Source organism: Hyperoodon ampullatus (genome assembly GCF_949752795.1).
Source record: "Hyperoodon ampullatus genome assembly, chromosome: X".
In the NCBI taxonomy this organism is placed as follows: Eukaryota; Metazoa; Chordata; class Mammalia; order Artiodactyla; family Ziphiidae; genus Hyperoodon; species Hyperoodon ampullatus.
The window spans coordinates 22036604-22056026 of NC_136913.1; the positions used below are offsets into that span (position 1 = coordinate 22036604).

The 19423-nt window shown below is 43.8% G+C and overlaps 1 protein-coding gene across 1 annotated transcript in view; it reads left to right on the top strand.

Moving 5' to 3' along the window:
* Positions 1–13575: 13575 nt before the first annotated feature.
* PDK3 (pyruvate dehydrogenase kinase 3) overlaps positions 13576–19423 on the top strand; it is a gene marked incomplete at its 5' end in the record, with an annotated part of 70378 nt that continues 64530 nt past the window's right edge. The window contains one exon of the mRNA XM_079727567.1: positions 13576–13681. Within this exon, the coding sequence (XP_079583693.1) occupies positions 13576–13681 (106 nt within the window). The remainder of the gene's footprint in view (positions 13682–19423) is intronic.

The following is a 19423-nucleotide window of genomic DNA, read 5'->3' on the forward strand; positions in this document are numbered from 1 at the left end:
GTGACCAGAAAGCTGGGAGAGAAACAGTGGCGGTGGGGAGCCACTGAATTCAGACAGAGTTTTTCAACAGGAGGGAGTGACCATGAAGTCAAGAAAAATAAGAACTAAAAAGTGTTACTTGGACAGGAAGATCATGGTGACCTTAGCATGAATTTGGCGTGATGGGTGGGATGGGGACAGAACCTAGGAATTGTCATCTCCTCGGCGTGTTTCTGGCAGATGTTCATGAGAACAGAGCCTTCAGGAAAAGCAAAATGGTGGTGAGAAGTCCAGTGGGAAACCGCTGTTGGGGAGGGCCTGAAATACATGCACCATCGCTGCCACCAAAGTGCATGCGCACACATACTTTGCCCTCCCAGTAAGACAAATGGAGGTGGTGGACTGGATTCCAGGCCCCTGTGGCCTTAACCACAGCTCTTTGTTCGCTGTCACCTTTGGCCAGAAGCACTCCAATCACTTGCTCTTCCTCTTAGCTCTCTAGTCCTCGATGGCTGCCATGTCCTTCTCCAGTTGGTTATTCTAAGACTTGAATAGAGATTTTGTGTCTCCAGGGAGTCTGAGTCAATTAACATTTCATTGCAACTGCTTCTCATCCAGTGTGTATGCAGTGGTTCTTCATCAGGAACACAGCCAGCAAAGGACAATAGGATATTTGTTAGATTGGTGAGTTCACAGAGTAGTATAAGGGGAGGACACAGGTAAGTCTCTTACCTTGTCAGAAGCCAAGAAGGGTATTGGAAAAGCCAAAAGAGTTGCCTGAGGTTGTAGGTTTAAATAATGGAAAGAGAAAATGTTCCTCTATGTTTTAAAATTGTCTACTGAAATTCAGCTTACATCTAATTCAAATGGAACTGTTTGACTGTGCCTATGAGGGAACATAGCCTAAGAATGAGAACAGGTGTTCCTCAGGTTCTGCTGCCGAAGAAAACTTACCCAAGACCGAAGTGACTTTCTCACTGAAACCAAAGCAACAACAGGAATGCAGAGAAGAAAAAAAATGCAGTGAAAGAATGAAGCCATTTTGAGGGAAAGGAATAAAAGAAGAAAAGGGTTATACCAGGAGCTATACAAGGAGAAACAGAATACAGCTCTGACTCATGCAATAACCTTGAGTGGTGAAAAAATAATTGGAATAATGGGAGAATAATATCAGAGTTCTGAACTTGGTTTTGAACACATAAAAAACATAAGTTTTATGTGTAAATTTTAGGGTTGTTATCCTCCCCTCCCCTTTCACTATTTCCCTTGCCCTTCAGATTTGGAAATTATTCCCTCAAGTAAAACAAAATTATTTTCTCTCATTTCCTGGGAAAGTTCTTGTCCTAACTCTTCCCTCGAATAAGTTAGCACTTGAGGAATGATAGCTGTAGTGACTACATTGGCATCAATAAATAATTGACTGTTGTAGTCAGAGTTCTTCTCATAGACTCATGATCTCCTTTTTAGAGATCAGCTGAAGTCCAGCTGTCTCACTTTACATATGAGGAAGTGGGCATGGAAGGATGAAGCAATTTTCCGAAACCCACGGAGCTAGTAAGTGGCGGTTCTAGGCCTGGAACTTTGAGGTCAGGTGCTAGTAGGCTATGCTGTCATGCTTCAATGTATAGAACCAGCAGCAGCCCCCATAACAGAAAGCATCCTGAGGCCAGTTCTCACAACAAACCTTTAAAGGAGGCTTTATCACTCCCATTTTCCAGGTGAGGAAACCAAAGCTCAGAGAGGTTAAATAACTTGCCTAAAACCACCCTGTCAGTAAATAGCAACACTGCCTCATCTTGCAGGATGACCAGGTAGGGATTACCAGTATCTAAGGGTGATCCTACACCTCACTGGGGACAGATGATGGCCTGCCTGGTGTCATGAGGAATGCCCAAAGGCCCACACAACCCAAATTATAGACCCAACTCCTTGGCTATGGTGCCTAAAGTTTCCACTTGGAGTCACTGCTAGGAAAGGGCAGAGTCTTAAGGAAATGGGTCACTGAAAAGTTATGTTTTGTTGGGAAGGGAAACTCTGGGAAGCAAGGGGAACTTTTCAGGCCCAGTAGGATGATGCTGGTCAAGTGGAGGCAACATGAAGAGAAGGGGTCTCTGGAGAAAGAACAGAACAGTATCTAGACTGAGGCTGGACCTTTGTGCTCCTAGCTCTGCTGAGGTGTTTATGAAAGCTGATAGCGTGCATTTACAGAGCCTGATAGGTGTGCTGTGACTCTACTATTTTTGAGGGGGGTCCGTAATTGCATAGAACTGAGTTAATAATAATCCTGGGCTCAACATACACAGGTCCGTGTGTGCCTCTCTTTTTAAATAAATACACAAATTAATATGAACACCCATGAACCCAACACCCAAACCCCAAACCAGAGCATTCGACGAAGCTGTCTGACAATACCAAGTTTTTAAAAAAATTTATTTTACTGAAGTATAGTTGATTTACAATGTTGTATTAATGACAATACCACAGGAATATAAACTGCCTTAATTGATTTGCATTATCTTGTAGTATTAAACATTCTCAAGGGGTCTATATGCCTGTCCAAAAATTACATTCACAGCAGCACTGTTTACTATTTGTAGTAAATAAATAAATACGTAAAAAGAAGGAAGGAAGGAAAGAAAGAGAGAAACAGTCTAGAAACAACCTAAATGCCCCTATGGTAACACACATAACATAAAATGACAAAAAGTTATGGGACTCTTTTTTGAATGGGGCAAGTCTAGATCTTCAACAGTACCCAGTGAAAACCTCTCTCCAAGTTAGGGTCAGAGGAAAAGAAAGGCAGTGCTATATCACTTGTCACCAGTCATGTGTTTGGAACTTGGCCTCAAGGACTAGAGAGGTGTAGTTTATTTTTTTAATGAGGCTTGTCTGTGTGAAGCAATTTCAGTTTTAGAGAACACGTCTCCTTCCATTTTTTTGGCATCACTTCTGCTTGTATAGGTCATCGAGTCATGGCAGGGAGAAAAGCCTTGGCAACTGGATAACGCCCTGAACAATTATCTAGTGTTGAATTTAGGGGCTCTGTCATGCTTCAGTGGATGACCTTGGGCAAGTTACTTAAATTCTTTGAGCCTCAGTTTTCTCATCTGTAAGTGGGGTATACTCATGAGTGCCTTGCAGGATTGATATGAGGATTGAAAGAGCTAACTGTACCTAACACAGCTCTGGCACAAAGAAGCCCAGCAGCAAATGTTAGTTACCTTGTCCATATACACACAGGAGTATAAGGGACACCCTGCAATATATTGAGCACAACACTGTCCACTGGAAATCTAATGGGAGCCCCAAATGCGAGCCACAGGTGTAATTTGACATTTTCTAGAAGCCACATTTTTAAAAGGGTAAATGAAACAGATGAAATTAATTTTAATAATGTATATGATTTAACCAGTATATCTAAAATGTTTTGTCTCAGCATGTAATCAATGTAAAAATTAGTAATGAGATAGTTTTGTATATTCTTTTTTCCTTTCCTTTTTCTTCCTTCCTCCCTCCCTCCATTCCTTCCTTCCTCCCTCCTTCCCTCCCTCCATTCTCTCTCTCTCCCTTTCTCTTTCTTTTTTTCTCTCTCTTTTCTTTCTTTCTTTCTTTTTCTCTTTCTCTCTTTTCTTTCTTCCTTCCTTTCTTCCTCTCTTCCTCTCTTCCCCTCTCTCTCTCTTTCTCTTCCTTATTTTTTTTTTTTGCATCCCAAGTCTTCAAAATCTGGTGTGAATTTTACACTCACAACATGTCTGAATTCAGACCAACACATTTCAAGTGCTCAATAGACCCATGTGGGCTTTAAGTACTTCTAATGAGATTGAATCTCTTTAGATTTTGAAATCTGGCCTTTTCGATTCTATTCTATTGTGCATTTCAAATTGTGGTAGGTGGTCGGCCTCAGTCCTGTTCCTTTAATATCACTGATTTATACTTATCTGAGGCATCAGATGGTACACGGGACAGATTGTCCAAGAGCAGGAATCCCCAGTCTCCTTGCAAGGAATGGCTGTCTTTCTTGTCCTCAAAGCTTCAAACCTCCAGAAACCTGGGATATGTGGAGAGAGGGGGAAGGTGAAAAGAATTGGGCCTGATAATAAGACTCCAGAGTTCCTGGGGAAGAGGCCCTCCTGGTAGCTACACAACAACCCTCTCTGATGGAAATCTTAGCAACTTGAGAACTGACTCAGGTTCGCTGTCAAGTTCGCTGTTGGGGGTGGTGATGGTCAGGGGTAGGGGTGGCAGCTGCTTCTTGGCAAACAGCTTAGATGGGTGAAGGCTGTACTAGACTTGCTCATGTAAGAAACACCAAGTTTTCCAGATAAGAGGTGGCACCTTAGATGTCAGAGTCCACTGCATATAATGATTCATGCTCAGTTAATTATGGGTACTAAATAAATATTAATCAGAACTAATAAGATCATGCTTTGGATAAAAACAAAACAGTGGATTCTGACAAGTCTCTGTATAATTAACCTTCGTCTTTTGGACTGAAGGAGAACCGAATAAGGCCATTCATGTTACCTATCCTTGGTTCATGTTTCTGGATCACTTCCCACCCAGGGACTCCAAGAATTTCCTAAATGGTATCGCTCAAAACACTCTTCAGGGTTCTTGTGTTGTTGGCATTTTGCTCTGTTTCCTTCCAGACTTTTTTTCTATGAAACTTTTGTGATCTCTTTATAGCTGAGCTCAACTTTAGTAAATAGTTTTGTATCTTGCTTTTACCTACTTATAATGTTTGCATTTCCATGTTCTCATATAAACTTCATACAGTGAATTTTTAATGACAGTGTAATGGTCCACTGGGTGCATGTGCTATGATTTACATAATCATCCTCCATTATTGTTTCTTCTGGATATTATAAGACGTGATTTCGTTCCATAACACTTGGGCACATGAAACGTTACCTTTCTTTATTTTTTAAAAATCAAATTAAATCTGGGTTTGAATTCCTACGTGCAGAGCTGGCAAGACACCCACCAGCAGCCATCAATGTGGGGCTTGTTCCTAAGTGTGTATGCAGGGTATCTGGAAAATGCTTCGTGTGAAAGTTAGGATGCTTCTGACTCTAAGCAACACAAATCTACCCAAGCTGGCCTAAACCATAAAGGAGATTGTACTAGCCTGTGAAATTGGAAGTTTCAGGATTGGTTTGATTTAGTTACCTGACAACATCACCGAGGACCCAGCCTCTTCCCACTTCTGCTCTGCTTTCTACACAGTCAGCTTCACCCTGCTCACAAGTTGGTTGTCAATTGATGCTTTTGTGGGTGTGCTTAGAGATAGGGAGGAGGTAGAAAGAGTGAAAGAGAAGAGAAAGAGATTCTTCCAAAAGCTTCCTCTAAATGGCAAGCAAGTTTCTTTTACAGAAGCTCCCAGGAAATGTCTCCTCCTTTTCATTGGCCTAAATCGGGCCATGTGCCAATAACCATGAGCCATGGCCAGTGGTCAGAATTAAGCTTATTAGTTTTTATTTTATTTTTATTTATTTTTTAAAATAATTTTTAAAATTTATTTATTTTAGTTTTTTGGCTGCAGCGGGTCTTAGTTGCGGCACACGGGGTCTTCGCTGAGGCATGCGGGATCTTTGGTTGCTGCGCGGGCTCTTCACTGTGGTGCTCGGGCTCCAGAGGGCGTGGGCTGTGTAGTCTGCAGCACGCGGGCTCTCTTGTTGAGGTGCATGAGCTCAGTAGTTCTGGCGCATGGACTTAATTGCCCCGCGGCATGTGGGGTCTTAGTTCCCTGACCAGGGATCGAACCCGAGTCCCCTGCATTGGAAGGCGGATTCTTTACCACTGGACCGCCAGGAAAGTCCCTAAGCTCATTGGTTTTTAGATTGAGCCGTATATTTCATTACTACAACCAAAATGAGCTGTTCCCCACCCCACTCCCACCCCTGGCCAAAACACAATTGTACTGCATGGGGAACTAAACAAAAGCTGGGGGTAGTTACCAACAGGAGAGGGAATGAATTTACAGAGACTACAGTAAGTTCCCTACATATGAACAGGTTCTGTTCTGAGAGCACATTCGTAAGTCCAATTTGTTCATAAGTCCAACAAAGTTAGCCTGGGTACCCAACTAACACAATCAGCTATATAGTACTGTGCTGTAGTAGGTTTATAATACTTTTCACACAAATAATACACAAGAAACAAACACAAAAAATAAAGAAAACATTTTTAATCTTACAGCACAGTACCTTGAAAAGTACAGTAGTACAGTACAACAGCTGGCATCCAGGGGCTGGCATCGAGTGAACAGGCAAGAAGAGTTACTGACTGGAGGAGGGAGAGGAGGTGGGAGATGGTAGAGCTGAAGGACCATCAGTAATAGAAGATGAAGGGCAAGTTGCAGTTTCACTCACACCTGATGTTGTTGGAACGCACGTTTCACACCTTTGAAAGTTCGCAACTTGAAGGTTCGTATGTAGGGGACTTACTGTACCAGCTTTGCACAGTGGCAGTATCGTAGCCAATGAGGTTTAATCCGAGGTGCGGTTACAGAGACTACCAGAATGTCTCCTTTATCTTCCAACGTGTTTTCAGCCCTAGAAACCAAAGCACTTTGCTATACAAAACAGCTAACGAATTTCCCAAGGCACAGCAGCCCAAAGCCAAGATCCAAAGTCTCCGTTGTCTTTTAGATTGGGGCAGATCAGCCACCCCTTTCTTTTGTCCCTCCAAGAGCAGCAAAAGCAAAATCCAGATTTAATTTCTCAATGAGTTATCCTGCCACACTATCCCTGTACTTAAAATCTTTTCTGACCTCTTTTGGGGCAAGAGAAAGACCATCAAGACTGAAAAGCCTCCTTAATTAGAAATGAAAGGACCAGGATAAATGGACTTCAGGAGGATTTGCGCCACCCAGAACAGTTTGTCAAAAAAATCAAGAATCTTGGCCCTTGGGAGGATAGAACTACCGCTTCAAATCACACACATATTTGATTCAAGATATAAATTTAGTAAAAGTTAAGTAGTTGTCTGTCCTCTAGTTCACTCATCTTCACATTCTCACTTTCCACTTTTAAAATCAAAAGGTGGGCTAGTGAATCTTGGATGCAACCGAAATTTCCTTCGAGAGGTGAATGGATAAGTAAACTAGGCTACACCCAGACAATGGAATATTATTCAGACCTAAGAAGAAATGCGCTATCAAGCCACAAAAAGACATGGAGGAGTCTTAAATGCACATTGTCAAGTGAAAGAAGACAATCTGAAAAGGCTGTATACTGTATGATTCCAATTATATGACATTCTGGAAAAGGCAAAACTATGGAGACAGTGAAAAGATTAGTGGTTGCCAGGGGTTCGGACGGGGAGGGATGCGTAGGCAGAGAACAGGGGATTTTTAGGGCAATACTTTTGTCCAAACCCATAGAATGTACAATACCAGGAGTGAACAGTAATGCAAACTATGGACTCTGGTTGATAATGATGTGTCAATGTAAGTTCACTGATTGTAGCAAAGGTACCATCTGGTGGGAGTTGATGGTGGGGGAGGCTCAATTTTGCTATGAACCTAAAAATGCTTTTTAAAAAAAGTCTATTAAAAACAATTCATGCTGGTATTATGAAAGAACATAGAATTGAGAGTCAGGAGACCTGGATTCAAATCTGGACTGTCATTTACAAGCTGGGTAATCTTAAATTAGTTTAAGCTTTCTGTGTCTTAGTTCACTCACCTGTAAAATGAGGATAATATTCATTCATCAGATTTACTGTGAAGAGACAACATAGGTAATTTCACAGAGCACATAGTAGGTGCTCAAAAAATGTTAGTTGAGAGTGAAGAGAGAGAGACAGGAGGAAAAGGCAGGGAGACCAGGATTTCATAAAGTCAAGTGACAGTGGAGGTGTTTTATAACAAGATCCAGCGACCAGTGATTGATGATGAGATAATTAGGGGTTATTTTTTTCCTCATCTGTTCCAGTCCACTTTGGATTTTGGATTTATCAAAATATTATTTAATGAAGTGTACATTATTTTTATATAGTTCTCAGCCCTTTTTTATTTTATTTTATTTAATTTATTTATTTTTGTGGTACGCGGGCCTCTCACTGTTGTGGCCCCTCCTGCTGCGGAGCACAGGCTCGGGAGGCGCAGGCTCAGCGGCCATGGCTCACGGGCCCAGCCGCTCCGTGGCATGTGGGATCTTCCCGACCGGGGCACGAACCCATGTCCCCTGCATCGGCGGGCGGACTCTCAACCACTGCGCCACCAGGGAAGCCCTGGTTTTGATGTTATTATTGTCAGTTTTCATTTATTTTAAAAAATATTTGTTGTGAACCTAAATAGTGACTGGTACATACGCTACACGCTGAGGATGAAGCAGTGAATAAGCCAGACCTGGGCCCAGTGGTCACAGGGCTGACGTCTAGTGCCGAAGATGGGCATTAATCAAACGATAACGAAGTGTTTTGAGTGTTACAGTGGGAGGAACAGAGTCAGGAAACCATACAGCAAGGGGAATGAATAGCGTTTATGATGGGGGAAGGCCTCCCTTGATGTCTGAGTGTTGACCGTGCTGAGGTCTGAGGCATTAACAAGAAGGAATAGGGTGCATAGTACAGGAAACTGGTTCTCACACTTAAAAAAAATTTTTATTGGAGAATAGTCGATTTACAATGTTGCATTAGTTTCAGGTGTACAGTAAAGTGATTCAGTTATACATATATTCATTCTTTTTAAGATTCTTTTCTCATGTAGGTTATCACAGAATATTGAGTAGAGTTGGAGTTCCCTGTGCTATACAGTTGGTCCTTGTTGGTTATCTGTCTTACATATAGTTAAGGTTAGTATGCTCATCCCAAGCTCCTGATTCATCCCTCCCGCCCCCCACGTTTTCCCTTTGGTAACCATAAGTTTGTTTTCGATATCTGTAAGTCTATTTCTGTTTTGTAAATAAGTTCATTTGTATCTTTAAAAAAATTAGATTCCACATATGAGTGATATCATATGATATTTGTGTTTCTCTTAGTATGATAATCTCTAGGTCTATCCATTGGTTCTCACACTTGAGCATGCGTCAGAATCACCTGGAGGGCTTGTAGATTAGTTAACTATTAGTGCATAACAAATTATCCAAAAAGCTAGCAGCTGGAAACAACAAGCATTTATTACAACAAACTGTGAGCATTCCTCAGCTAAGCGTCCAGGAGCTGCTTAGCTGAGTGGTTGTGGCTTGGGGTCTCTCCCGAGGTTACAGTCAAGGTGCCGAGCAGGGAAAGGATCTACTTCCAAAGGGATTTGCTTCCAAGCTCACTCTTGTGGGCTTCTCCACAGGACTGCCTTGAAGCCTGGCAGGTGGCTTTTGAGAGAGGAAGAGAGAGACACAGACACAGAGACAGAGGAAGGGGGGGAGACAAAACCCTAACATGGAAGCCACAGTCTTTTTTTAAATGTTGACATTAGTATTAGTAGTGGTAGTAGTAGTAGTAATTCATGTCCTTTAAATGTTCAATAGTTATTCCATGGTTATAAAATATTTTCATTGCTATCTTAAATATTTTCTTTATATTATTTGAATATATTTGATTTTACATTTTGGAACCAAAAGGTACTGCTTTTTTTCCAGTTTCATTGAGATATAATTGACGTAAATAACATTGTATAAATTTAAGGTGTACACTAAAATGATTGATATATGTATATATTGTGAAATGATTACCACAATAAATTTAGTTCACATCCATAGACTCACATAGTTACAAATATTTTTCCTTGTGATGAGAATTTTTAATATCTGCTCTCTTAGCGACTTTCAAAACTCCCAGTTATAAGATAAATAAGTTCTGATGTAATGCATAATGTGATGACTAGAGTCGTCAATAGTGTATTGTATAATTGACTTGATTTTTTTAAGAACACTTTTAGATTTACAGCAAAATTGCGAGGACAGCACACAAAGTTCCCATATGTCCCATATCCAGTTTCCCCTACTGGTAACATTTTGCATTAGTATGGTACATTTATTACAATTCATAAACATATGTTAATACATTATTATTAAACAAATTTGGTCCAGAGTCCTTCATGCCGAATTCCTTAGTTTTTACCTTAATGTCTTTTATCTGTTCCAGAATCCCATCCAGGATAGCACATGATATTTAGTTGTCATGTCTACTTAGGCTTCTCTTGGCTGTGACAGTTTTTCTTATTCTCCTTGTTTTTTTTTTTGTTTGTTTTTTATAAATTTATTTTATTTTTATTTATTTATTATTTTTGTCTGTTGGGTCTTCATCGCTACACGCAGGCTTTCTCTAGTTGCAGCGAGCCGGGGCTACTCTTCGTTGTGGTGCGCGGGCTTCTCATTGCGGTGGCCTCTCGTTGTGGAGCGTGGGCTCTGGAGTGCACAGGCTTCACTAGATGCGGCACGTAGGCTCAGTAGTTGTGGCTCGTGGGCTCTAGAGTGCAGGCTCGGCAGTTGTGGCGCACGGGCTTAGTTGCTCCGCGGCAGGTGGGATCTTCCAGGACCAGGGCTTCAACCCGTGTCTCCTGCACTGGCAGGCGGATTCTTAACCACTGCACCACCAGGGAAGCCTATTTTCCTTGTTTTTAATGACCTTGATAGTTTTGAGGAGTATTGGTCAGGTAGGACAGAAGTTGTTTTATAACCTAATCTTCATGTGAGATCTCATCACTTTTGGCCATCCTGTATTTGGTAGAAGTGAGTACTACTTCTTGTCCATACTCAAGGGGAGAAGAATTAAGCGCCATCTCTTGAGGGGAGGAATATCAAAGAATTTGTGGCCATATCTTTGAAACCCCCATAACCTTATTAAAACAGTGCCAGGCCCCACCCCCAGCGTTTCTGATTCAGTAGGTCTGGGGTGGGGTCCAAGAGTTTGCATTTCTAACAAGTTCCCAGGTGACACTCCTGCTGCTGGACCAGGGATCTCACTTTGAGAGCTACTGGGAGCAGAGCTTGGGCAAGACCTTGGTGTGTACAAATAATTGAAAAGAGTTCCTCAAGATCTATTTATTTCTCTCAAGATCCTTCTTTTATAACTACAACCAGCACTGAAATCAACCCACTGGTTTAGCTTCTGGATTTTGCCAGTTAACATGAAACTTTTAGCTTAAATAAATAAATAGTTGGATAAAAGAGGTACAACCATATCTTGTGTTTATATTAAATATTTATTTCATTTGATTGTCACAAATGCCAGGGAGAGAAATCAGGTAGCCCCGTCTGACATAAGAAGTCACAGACACAGAAAGGCTAAGTGACTTGTCTAAGGTCACACAGCTAGTTAATAAAAGAACCAAGCTTAGGACTGGGTCATTTGAGCCCTGCACCAGCACAATTTCTATTATACAAGGCTCTATCATATTGTTCCCAACTTCTAAGACTTTGCCACCTTTTGGAGAAACATTAATAAAACTAGGCACATGACAATTCAGTAAATCAGAATACATAGATTTAAAGTAGCATTTTGTTCAGTAAAAAAGGAAGGAGTGAAACAAGTCTTTCCAAGCTCAGGTGAAGATCAGCAGCGATTTGTGGCTTAGGCTGGGAAGAACCCCTCTCCATCGACATTCAACTTCTTCCTGCTCATCGACTCCCACAACTGCCACCAGGTACAACATGCCTCCTGGTAGCACCCGAGAAAGTCACTGGAGGAATCACAGGCCACAGGTCTTTTCGTCTGCCCATGCACACCAACACGATTGCTTAGCTCTTCTGGCAAAGCTCCTGGTTAAAGAGGTTGTTAGTATGTTTTTTCAGCTTTTTGTTTTGAAAAGACATGGTAGTCTACATACCATACCACCATCAAGATGACCAAGACGTACTTGAAAATCTAGAAGTGAGGGAGGACCAGTGGATGTCTTTTGAGTGTACGTATTACTTTTCTCTTTAAGTTCAGAGTAGAGGTGCAAGCATTAAGCAAAGAATTGGGGGCATAGAAACCCAATGAAGGCACAAAAGCTAAATAGCTACACACCAATAATCTTGCTCACTGAGAAAACCAGTCCAATCAGACCAAAGGAGTGGTTTCCAGTTACATTTTTATCTTTCCTCAGAGAACATTCTACCTTTCATTTAGTTGATGTTTATACGTTGCCAAAAATAAAGCAAGGTTTGGTGGAAATAGTTAAAGCAAGCTGTACTTCACATTAGGAAATAATGATTGCATATACTGAGCCCTGAGTTCAAGTTCACTCTTTTTTTTTTTTTTTTTTTTTTTTTTTTTTTTTTTTTTTGCGATACGCGGGCCTCTCACTGTTGTGGCCTCTCCCGTTGCGGAGCACAGGCTCCGGACGCGCAGGCTCAGCGGCCATGGCCCACGGGCCCAGCCGCTCCACGGCATGTGGGATCTTCCTGGACCGGGGCACGAACCCGTGTCCCCTGCATCGGCAGGCGGACTCTCAACCACTGCGCCACCAGGGAAGCCCTCAAGTTCACTCTTATACAAACAATACCTAACATAGTGTAAGTGTAATACATAGTGTAAGCACAGACTCCTGTCCAGAAGTAGTGGTGCTGGTGGTGGTGAGGCATGAAAAAGAGTCAGGGGGCTGTCCTATGGTGGTGGTGGAGGTGAGGGGGTATGAAAGACAGTGCCTAAGACCTTAAATTTGATCCTTTCCAATGGTAGCGGTTGGGGTGGGTGACATGAAACAAAGACACAGTGACCTTACAATTAATCCTGCCCAGTGGTGTTAGGGGGAGTTCACGGGGGGGGGGGAGAGGGGGAGGGACTAGATGAAGTGTCATTGACCTTATAATTGACCCCGTTCAATGGTGGTGATGGCGGTGGTGGCATGAAACAGTCAGTGACTTAACAATTAATCTTGCCCAAAGGAGTTGGCCCAGGCGGGGGTGGGGAGGGGCGGGCATGAAACAGAGTGACATTACAATGAATCCCGTCCAATGGTGAGGGGCAGGCAGGAATCCGAGCCAGTGAGTTTATTTTTGCCCAACGGTGGTGGCAGTGGTGGAGGGCATGAAGCAGCCAGTATAGTTAAGTGATAAACAGAAGATGAAAAAGTGTCAAGACGCAACAAATACCCTGAAGTGCAACAGTCAGCTGATCCAGGGAAGGCCTCCCGGAAGAGGTGCCTTCGGTGGAGAGGGGCCTTGAGCAGCGCTTAGGATCGGATTCCGGGCGAGGGCTCCGGATCTCCTCCCAGTCCCCTTGTACCTCCGCCACCTTTCGGCCGCGGAGGACCTAGCCCGGGACGGGACCGAGGGTAGCTGCACTTGCCGGGCCTGTCTGGGTCCCGGGAGCGAAGGAGGGGGCGGCCCCGGCGGCACTCCGGTAAAAGAAAGCGAGGGCGGCAGCGGCCAATCAGCAGCCAGCGCGTGCGGCCGCGCGCCCCTCGTGCCCCCCGCGCGCCGCGTACGTACGGCGGCTGGCTCCGCCCCCGGGGGCGGGGCCTGGGGAAGCCGCGGGCGGGCGGCCGGGGCACGGGAGCTGCTGGTGGTGCTGCTGGTGCTGCTGCGGTGGCTGCACCCGCGTCGCCGAGGCCGAGACGGAGGCCAGGGTTGTGCGCTTGGCGAACTTGCCTAATCCGCGCGGCTCGGCTGCACCGGCCTTTGCGGCCGCTTGAGCGTCTTGACTGGTCTCTGCGTTGCCCCGACGAGGATGCGGCTGTTCCGGTGGCTGCTGAAGCAGCCGGTGCCCAAGCAGATTGAGCGCTATTCGCGCTTCTCGCCATCGCCTCTCTCCATCAAGCAGTTCCTGGACTTCGGTAAGTGCGGGGCCGCGTGTCGCCACGGTCCCCACGGCCCCGGGGTGTGGGGCCGCTGCCTTCCGGGCCCGCCGCCGCGGGTCGCCGTTGGAACCGCGGGCGGGGCTCCGGGATGCCCGGGGGCTCGGATTTCGGGGCGCAGAGGGGCATGGCCTGGTACCCGCACACCCGCCGGGGGCTCACCCGGAGACACAGAAACCGCGTCCGAGGAGCCTCATCCCGGGCGGGACTCTCCAAAGTTGCCGTCGTTAGCTTCAAATCTACTTGACACACACCTCACCGCCCTTAAAACTTCGGAGCGGAGTGTGGGTGGCTTTTGAACGTTTTTATATTTAGATTCTTTTTTTTTCTTTTTGGATTGGGTAAGGGCTGTTTAGAAACACTTTGAGGTCGAATAAATTATGCAATGGTATTTTGTTCCTTTTCTGCTCTTAAGGTGCTCCTGTGTGGCCGGAGCGGCAGGGCTCGAACTGCTGTCTCGTTCGTGTTGTGTTAAAGCAGTTAGAGGCCTGGACTGCAAAAGCCTTAGATTCTGGGAGGAGCGGACGTGTGGGCTCCTAGCGTCACAGAGCAGGGTTTCGTGCCAGCACCTTTCGCCGCGCCTCTCCTTCTGTGTCCCACCTTCTCCCCTGTCGGGCGGCTTCCCCTAATTGAGGTGGGAGCGCAGAAGACCCGGCCCCCACCCTGCCTGAGGCCTAGCTGAGATGGGAGTAGATTCCACGACCTTCTGTTAACTGGATCGTGTTTCCCCAGAGTGGTGCCGTTTCAAGCGCGGAGGGAATCCTCTCAGTTGGGTGAATGCGAGGCAGCTGGTTGTGAAACACCTGAAAGTATTAAAACAAAAGTGCGCACCCAGCTATCAGGAGGGAACGCAGCATCCTGGAAGGAAAAGAAAATGGAGCAGCAAAGGTGTTCCACGCTCTTGAGGGGAAATAATGGGGCGGCTGGTCGTTTAATGACTTTTAAGTAAATGTCAAGAGATGGTGTCAGGTGGGCATAAAAACCTAAGTGCAGAGTAGGTAGCACATTCATGGAAGACCCAGTAAGCACCATGTGATGTTGTCCATACTTAAGTTAGGATAGGAAGAGAGGAATAGGTTAAAGTTGAGACCAAATTAAATTTTAAGAAACCAGTTTGCCAGCGAATGATGAGGAAAGTCAGGGTTCAGTGGCATGTTGATCTTTGCATCTTAAACTTCAGTCCCAGAAGCTTTTCAGCAGTTGTACTTTACCATCTGTGGCCACTTGTGAGAATTTTAGAGGTTTGAGGCAGCCCCCTGACTTCAGAGTTTAGAAAGAAAACGTCGCTGTTGCTATAAATAGCAACATTCTATCCCTAATTTATGGTTTAGAGAGATTCTGAAGGTATCGACTTTTCATTGGGGTAAACTGAGACAGGTTAATTCACAATAAAAGGAACAGAAAGAATCCAGAGGCTCCCAGTTCCTTCCACCCTCAAAGTTGAAGTGATAGCTCTCATAGCTTGGCGAAATTTTGGTTTATTTGTTTCTATAGCAGCTAGTATCTACCATGTTAATAGGTGTCTGGGCAGAGATGTTATTTGAGTAGGAAAACCACAGTGGGGCATAGTGTTATCGTGGAAAACCCATGGGACCATTATCTGGAAAGAAATGTTCTAATTCTTGCTCTGCCACTGACTCAGGAACCTGGCCTTGGCTAAGTGACTGAACCTCACTGGGGTTCATTGTCCCCGCCAATAAAACACGTGGATTGTATAAGGTCATTTCTAAAGCACAGTTCCCAAACTGTGTGATCTTAATTTCAAAGGAAAAGGGATGAGCTTTTTAAAAGAAAACTACCAAATCTTTGGATAGGTATTTCCCATAAAAGCCTTCTGACCTATTTTGGGAAGAGTGGAGGGGATACTCTAATCTAGGATAATGGAAGAAGCCTAATAATTGAAGTCTTTTCCTTATAAGGAAGCTCACAGAAGAGCTATATATAATTGCAGTGGAATGTGCTAGAAACTCAAGGCTCATTTGTAATGCCCAGAGACGAATCAGGTGGCAGGCAGTCTATCTTTAATGCCAACAACTAGGAGAGGGTTGTCACACAAAGGCCATCTCGACTTCTACCTTTCTCTTGGTTCTTCCAGCTCTGGATAGAAGTCCGATTTTGGCAAGTGGTGCGGGAGTTTGAGAATTTAGAAAGGGTGTGGGGATATTTTTAAGGTGAGAAGGAAGAAGAGTAAAGAGGCTTTATGCCCCTGAATGATTGGAGAACACTGCAGGGGAGGGCCACCCCCGGTGCTTACAGGCCCTGAGTGGGAGCAGCAGATGACTACACGAAGCCAGCTTGGGGTGGGGGGCCGTGGCAGCCCCATCCACCCCGTATATGCCGGCTCCAGAAGGGCAAGCTGCCCGGCGCCGATTCAGTATACTTTCAAGACCTAGGGCTCAAACAGAACAGTTGCGTGAACTATGTTGACCCACAGACTGCCACTTTGTGACGTTCTCCCTGGCTACTTTGCAAACGGGACCGAAGTTTTGGACTAGAATACCTGGACGGGGACCAGAGAAAGGATATCCACGGAATTTCACGTTTACAGTATTTGTTAGAACCGCATCAGCATATTGTGGTTTCTGTGGGCACTGAAACAGCTTTCTTTTGCGAATGTATCCACACTAGTAAATGAGATGATCTTCCTTGTTTAAGAGGGAAGGCTAAAACTGCGTGTTACTTCAGAAGCAGTGACTTTATTTGAATGAGGCCTGCTCAGTCTCAGCACTCTTGACTTTCTGGGGCAGGTCACTGTTTGGTGGAGGAGGGGTGCTGTCCTGTGCGTTGTGGGAGGTTTACGAAAGCAGCACCCCCAGCCTCCCCCTACTAGATGCCAGTAGCACACCCCGGCGCCCCCCCGCACTCCCTCCACCCATAAGTTGTGACACCCAAACATGTTTCCAGACACCACCATGTCCCCCAGGGGAGCAAAATGCATCACCCTCTGTTGAGGACTACTGCTGTAAAGCATTTAGATGCCTGCATGGTCTTCATGCCTGTGCCCCATCCTCCAGACTTTACTATAAATGTTCTGGGGGGGGGTGGGCATTGGTATTTTTGGTTGTTCTTAAGCATAACCAGGGTTGAGAACCACTAATTAGATGATCTTCTGGATCTAGAGTTGTCCCCCTTTCATCTGTGGGCCGTGTTTCTCTATGCCCTTTAAAATAAGAAGAGTTTTCTTGAGCTCAATCTTTACTTGAAACATGGCCTTGCACACAGTTAGCAAGTTTAACAAGAATAGCAAGCGTTGTAAATGGATCATGAGTTTATAGGGCAATAGTGCGCTGTGAAAGGTAGGATTTTAAAAAAAAAGAGATTCTTTATGGTCTGAGATTATAGTTACATGGATCCAAATTCAAAAGGTACGAAAGGACATAGAAAAGTCAGCTTCCTACTTTTGTCCACTAGCCTCCCCATTTTAAAATAAATGGCAACTTGTAATACTTTTGTCTGTACCTTGCTTTTTAAACTTAATTCCTTAGACAGCTTTCCATATCGTAACTGCAGAACTTCCTTTTACTTTTTTATGGCTTCTGAGAATTTGTTTATATGAGTGTACTATATTCATTAGCCAACTCTCTGTTGATGGCTAGTAGGTTGTTTCCAATCTTTGCTATGACAGCCTGTGCTACACTGAATTACTGTATTCATCATTTCATGTGTGTGTGAGTATATATATAGGACAAATACCTAAACATGGCATTTCTACACCAAAGGCTATGTGCATTTGAAATTTTGATAAATATTGTCAAATTGCCTTCCATCGAGGTTGTCTATCCTCTCACTAGAAGTTTCTGAGAGTACCTATTTTCCTACACTTTTACCACATTGTTGTCAAACTTTTGATAAGTGAAAAAGTGTATCTAGATAAAATTTTTTTCTCCTTGAGTAAAGAAATTTTTTAAATTGAAGTATAGTTGATTTATAAGATTATATTAGTTTCAGGTGTACAGCATAGTGATTCAGTATTTTTACAGAGTAAAAAAAAATTTAACTTTAGCTTTTTATTATGGAAAATTTTAAGCATATACAGTACTAGAGAGAATAGTTTGATGAATTCCTGGGTTCATTATATTGATCTCCACGTACTGTTTGTGGATGTTGTGTGTATGTGCAGTCTGTTAGATTTTCTTATCAATGTCATGCTTGTTTCAGAAGAAATACATTTTTTTCTGCACTAAGACCAGTTTATCTTTTGAACTATGTGTTCTTCAAAGATCTGGTAGAATCCACCCATGAAACCTTTTAAACTGTTGCTTTTTGACAGGTTTCTCTAGTCTGTGGTATTGATCTGGATAGATTTTCTATCTCTTCTAGAATCCATTTTCATGTATTTCTCTAGAAAATTATCCTAGTCATCAAGGTTTTAAAGCCAGTTTGCATAGCTGAGATAGTAATTAGTCTTAATTTTCTCTGTGGCTGTTCCCCCTTTATTCCTTCTATATTCTCCCCCTCTTTTGTGTTTAGATTAGTTGTTGGTTTATATGATTGGATTCACTTATTAGCTTTATGACTTTTGTTTTCTAGTTCATTAATGTCTACTTTGATTTTATTAATTCCCCCTCAAGTGCTCAGTGTTATTTTTTTTTTCTTTTTGAACGGCAAAATTCATTTCTTCTTTGTTGTTTATTTCAGTATTTAAGGCTACAGGCATTCCTCTGAACACTGCTTTAGCAGCTGATGTGTATAGTGTTTGATGCTTTTTCTTCCCAGCTCTTCTGCATCTTCAGGTTTTTATTCTTGTGTGAACTAAGACTTGAGTTTTATTTTATTTTATTTTATTTTATTTTATTTTTATTTTATTTTTTTTTGTGGTACGCGGGCCTCTCACTGTTGTGGCCTCTCCTGTTGCAGAGCACAGGCTCCGGACGCGCAAGCTCAGCGGCCATGGCTCACGGGCCCAGCCGCTCCGCGGCATGTGGGATCTTCCCAGACCGGGGCACGAACCCGTGTCCCCTGCGTCGGCAGGCGGACTCTCAACTACTGCGCCACCAGGGAAGCCCCTATTTTATTTTATTATAAATTTATTTATTTATTGGCTGCGTTGGGCCTTCGTTGCTGCGTGCGGGCTTTCTCTCGTTGAGGCAAGCGGGGGGCTACTCTTCGTTGTGGCGCGCGGGCTTCTCATTGCGGTGGCTTCTCTTGTTGCGGAGCACGGGCTCTAGGCGCACGGGCTTCAGTAGTTGTGGCACGCGGGCTCAGTAGTTGTGGCACGCGGGCTCAGTAGTTGTGGCTCGCGGGCTCTGGAGCGCAGGCTCAGTAGTTGTGGCGCATGGGCTTAGTTGCTCCGTGGCATGTGGGATCTTCCCGGACCAGGGCTCGAACCCATGTCCCCTGCATTGACAAGGCGGACTCCCAACCACTGTGCCACCAGGGAAGTCCCAAGACTTGAGTTTTTAAATTTCCAGCAGAAGTGCACCCTGTATTTTAATTTTGTTGATTTTTAGTTTTGCTGCATTGTGATCAGAGAATGTTATCGGAATCATTTCTTTAATTTATTGATGTTTGCTTTGTAGTCCAATCTGTGTTCATTTCCTGTCACTGTTCCTTGGGCAGCAAAAAGAAGGTTATGTTCTCTTCTCAGGTTACAGAGCTTCATATATCAAATCTACCATATTAATTATATTATTTGGGTTTTCTATACCTTTGCTTTTTTTAATCTACTGGATCTGTCATGGGTCAAAAGAAGTTCAGGTCTCCTAATAATCCGATTCTGTT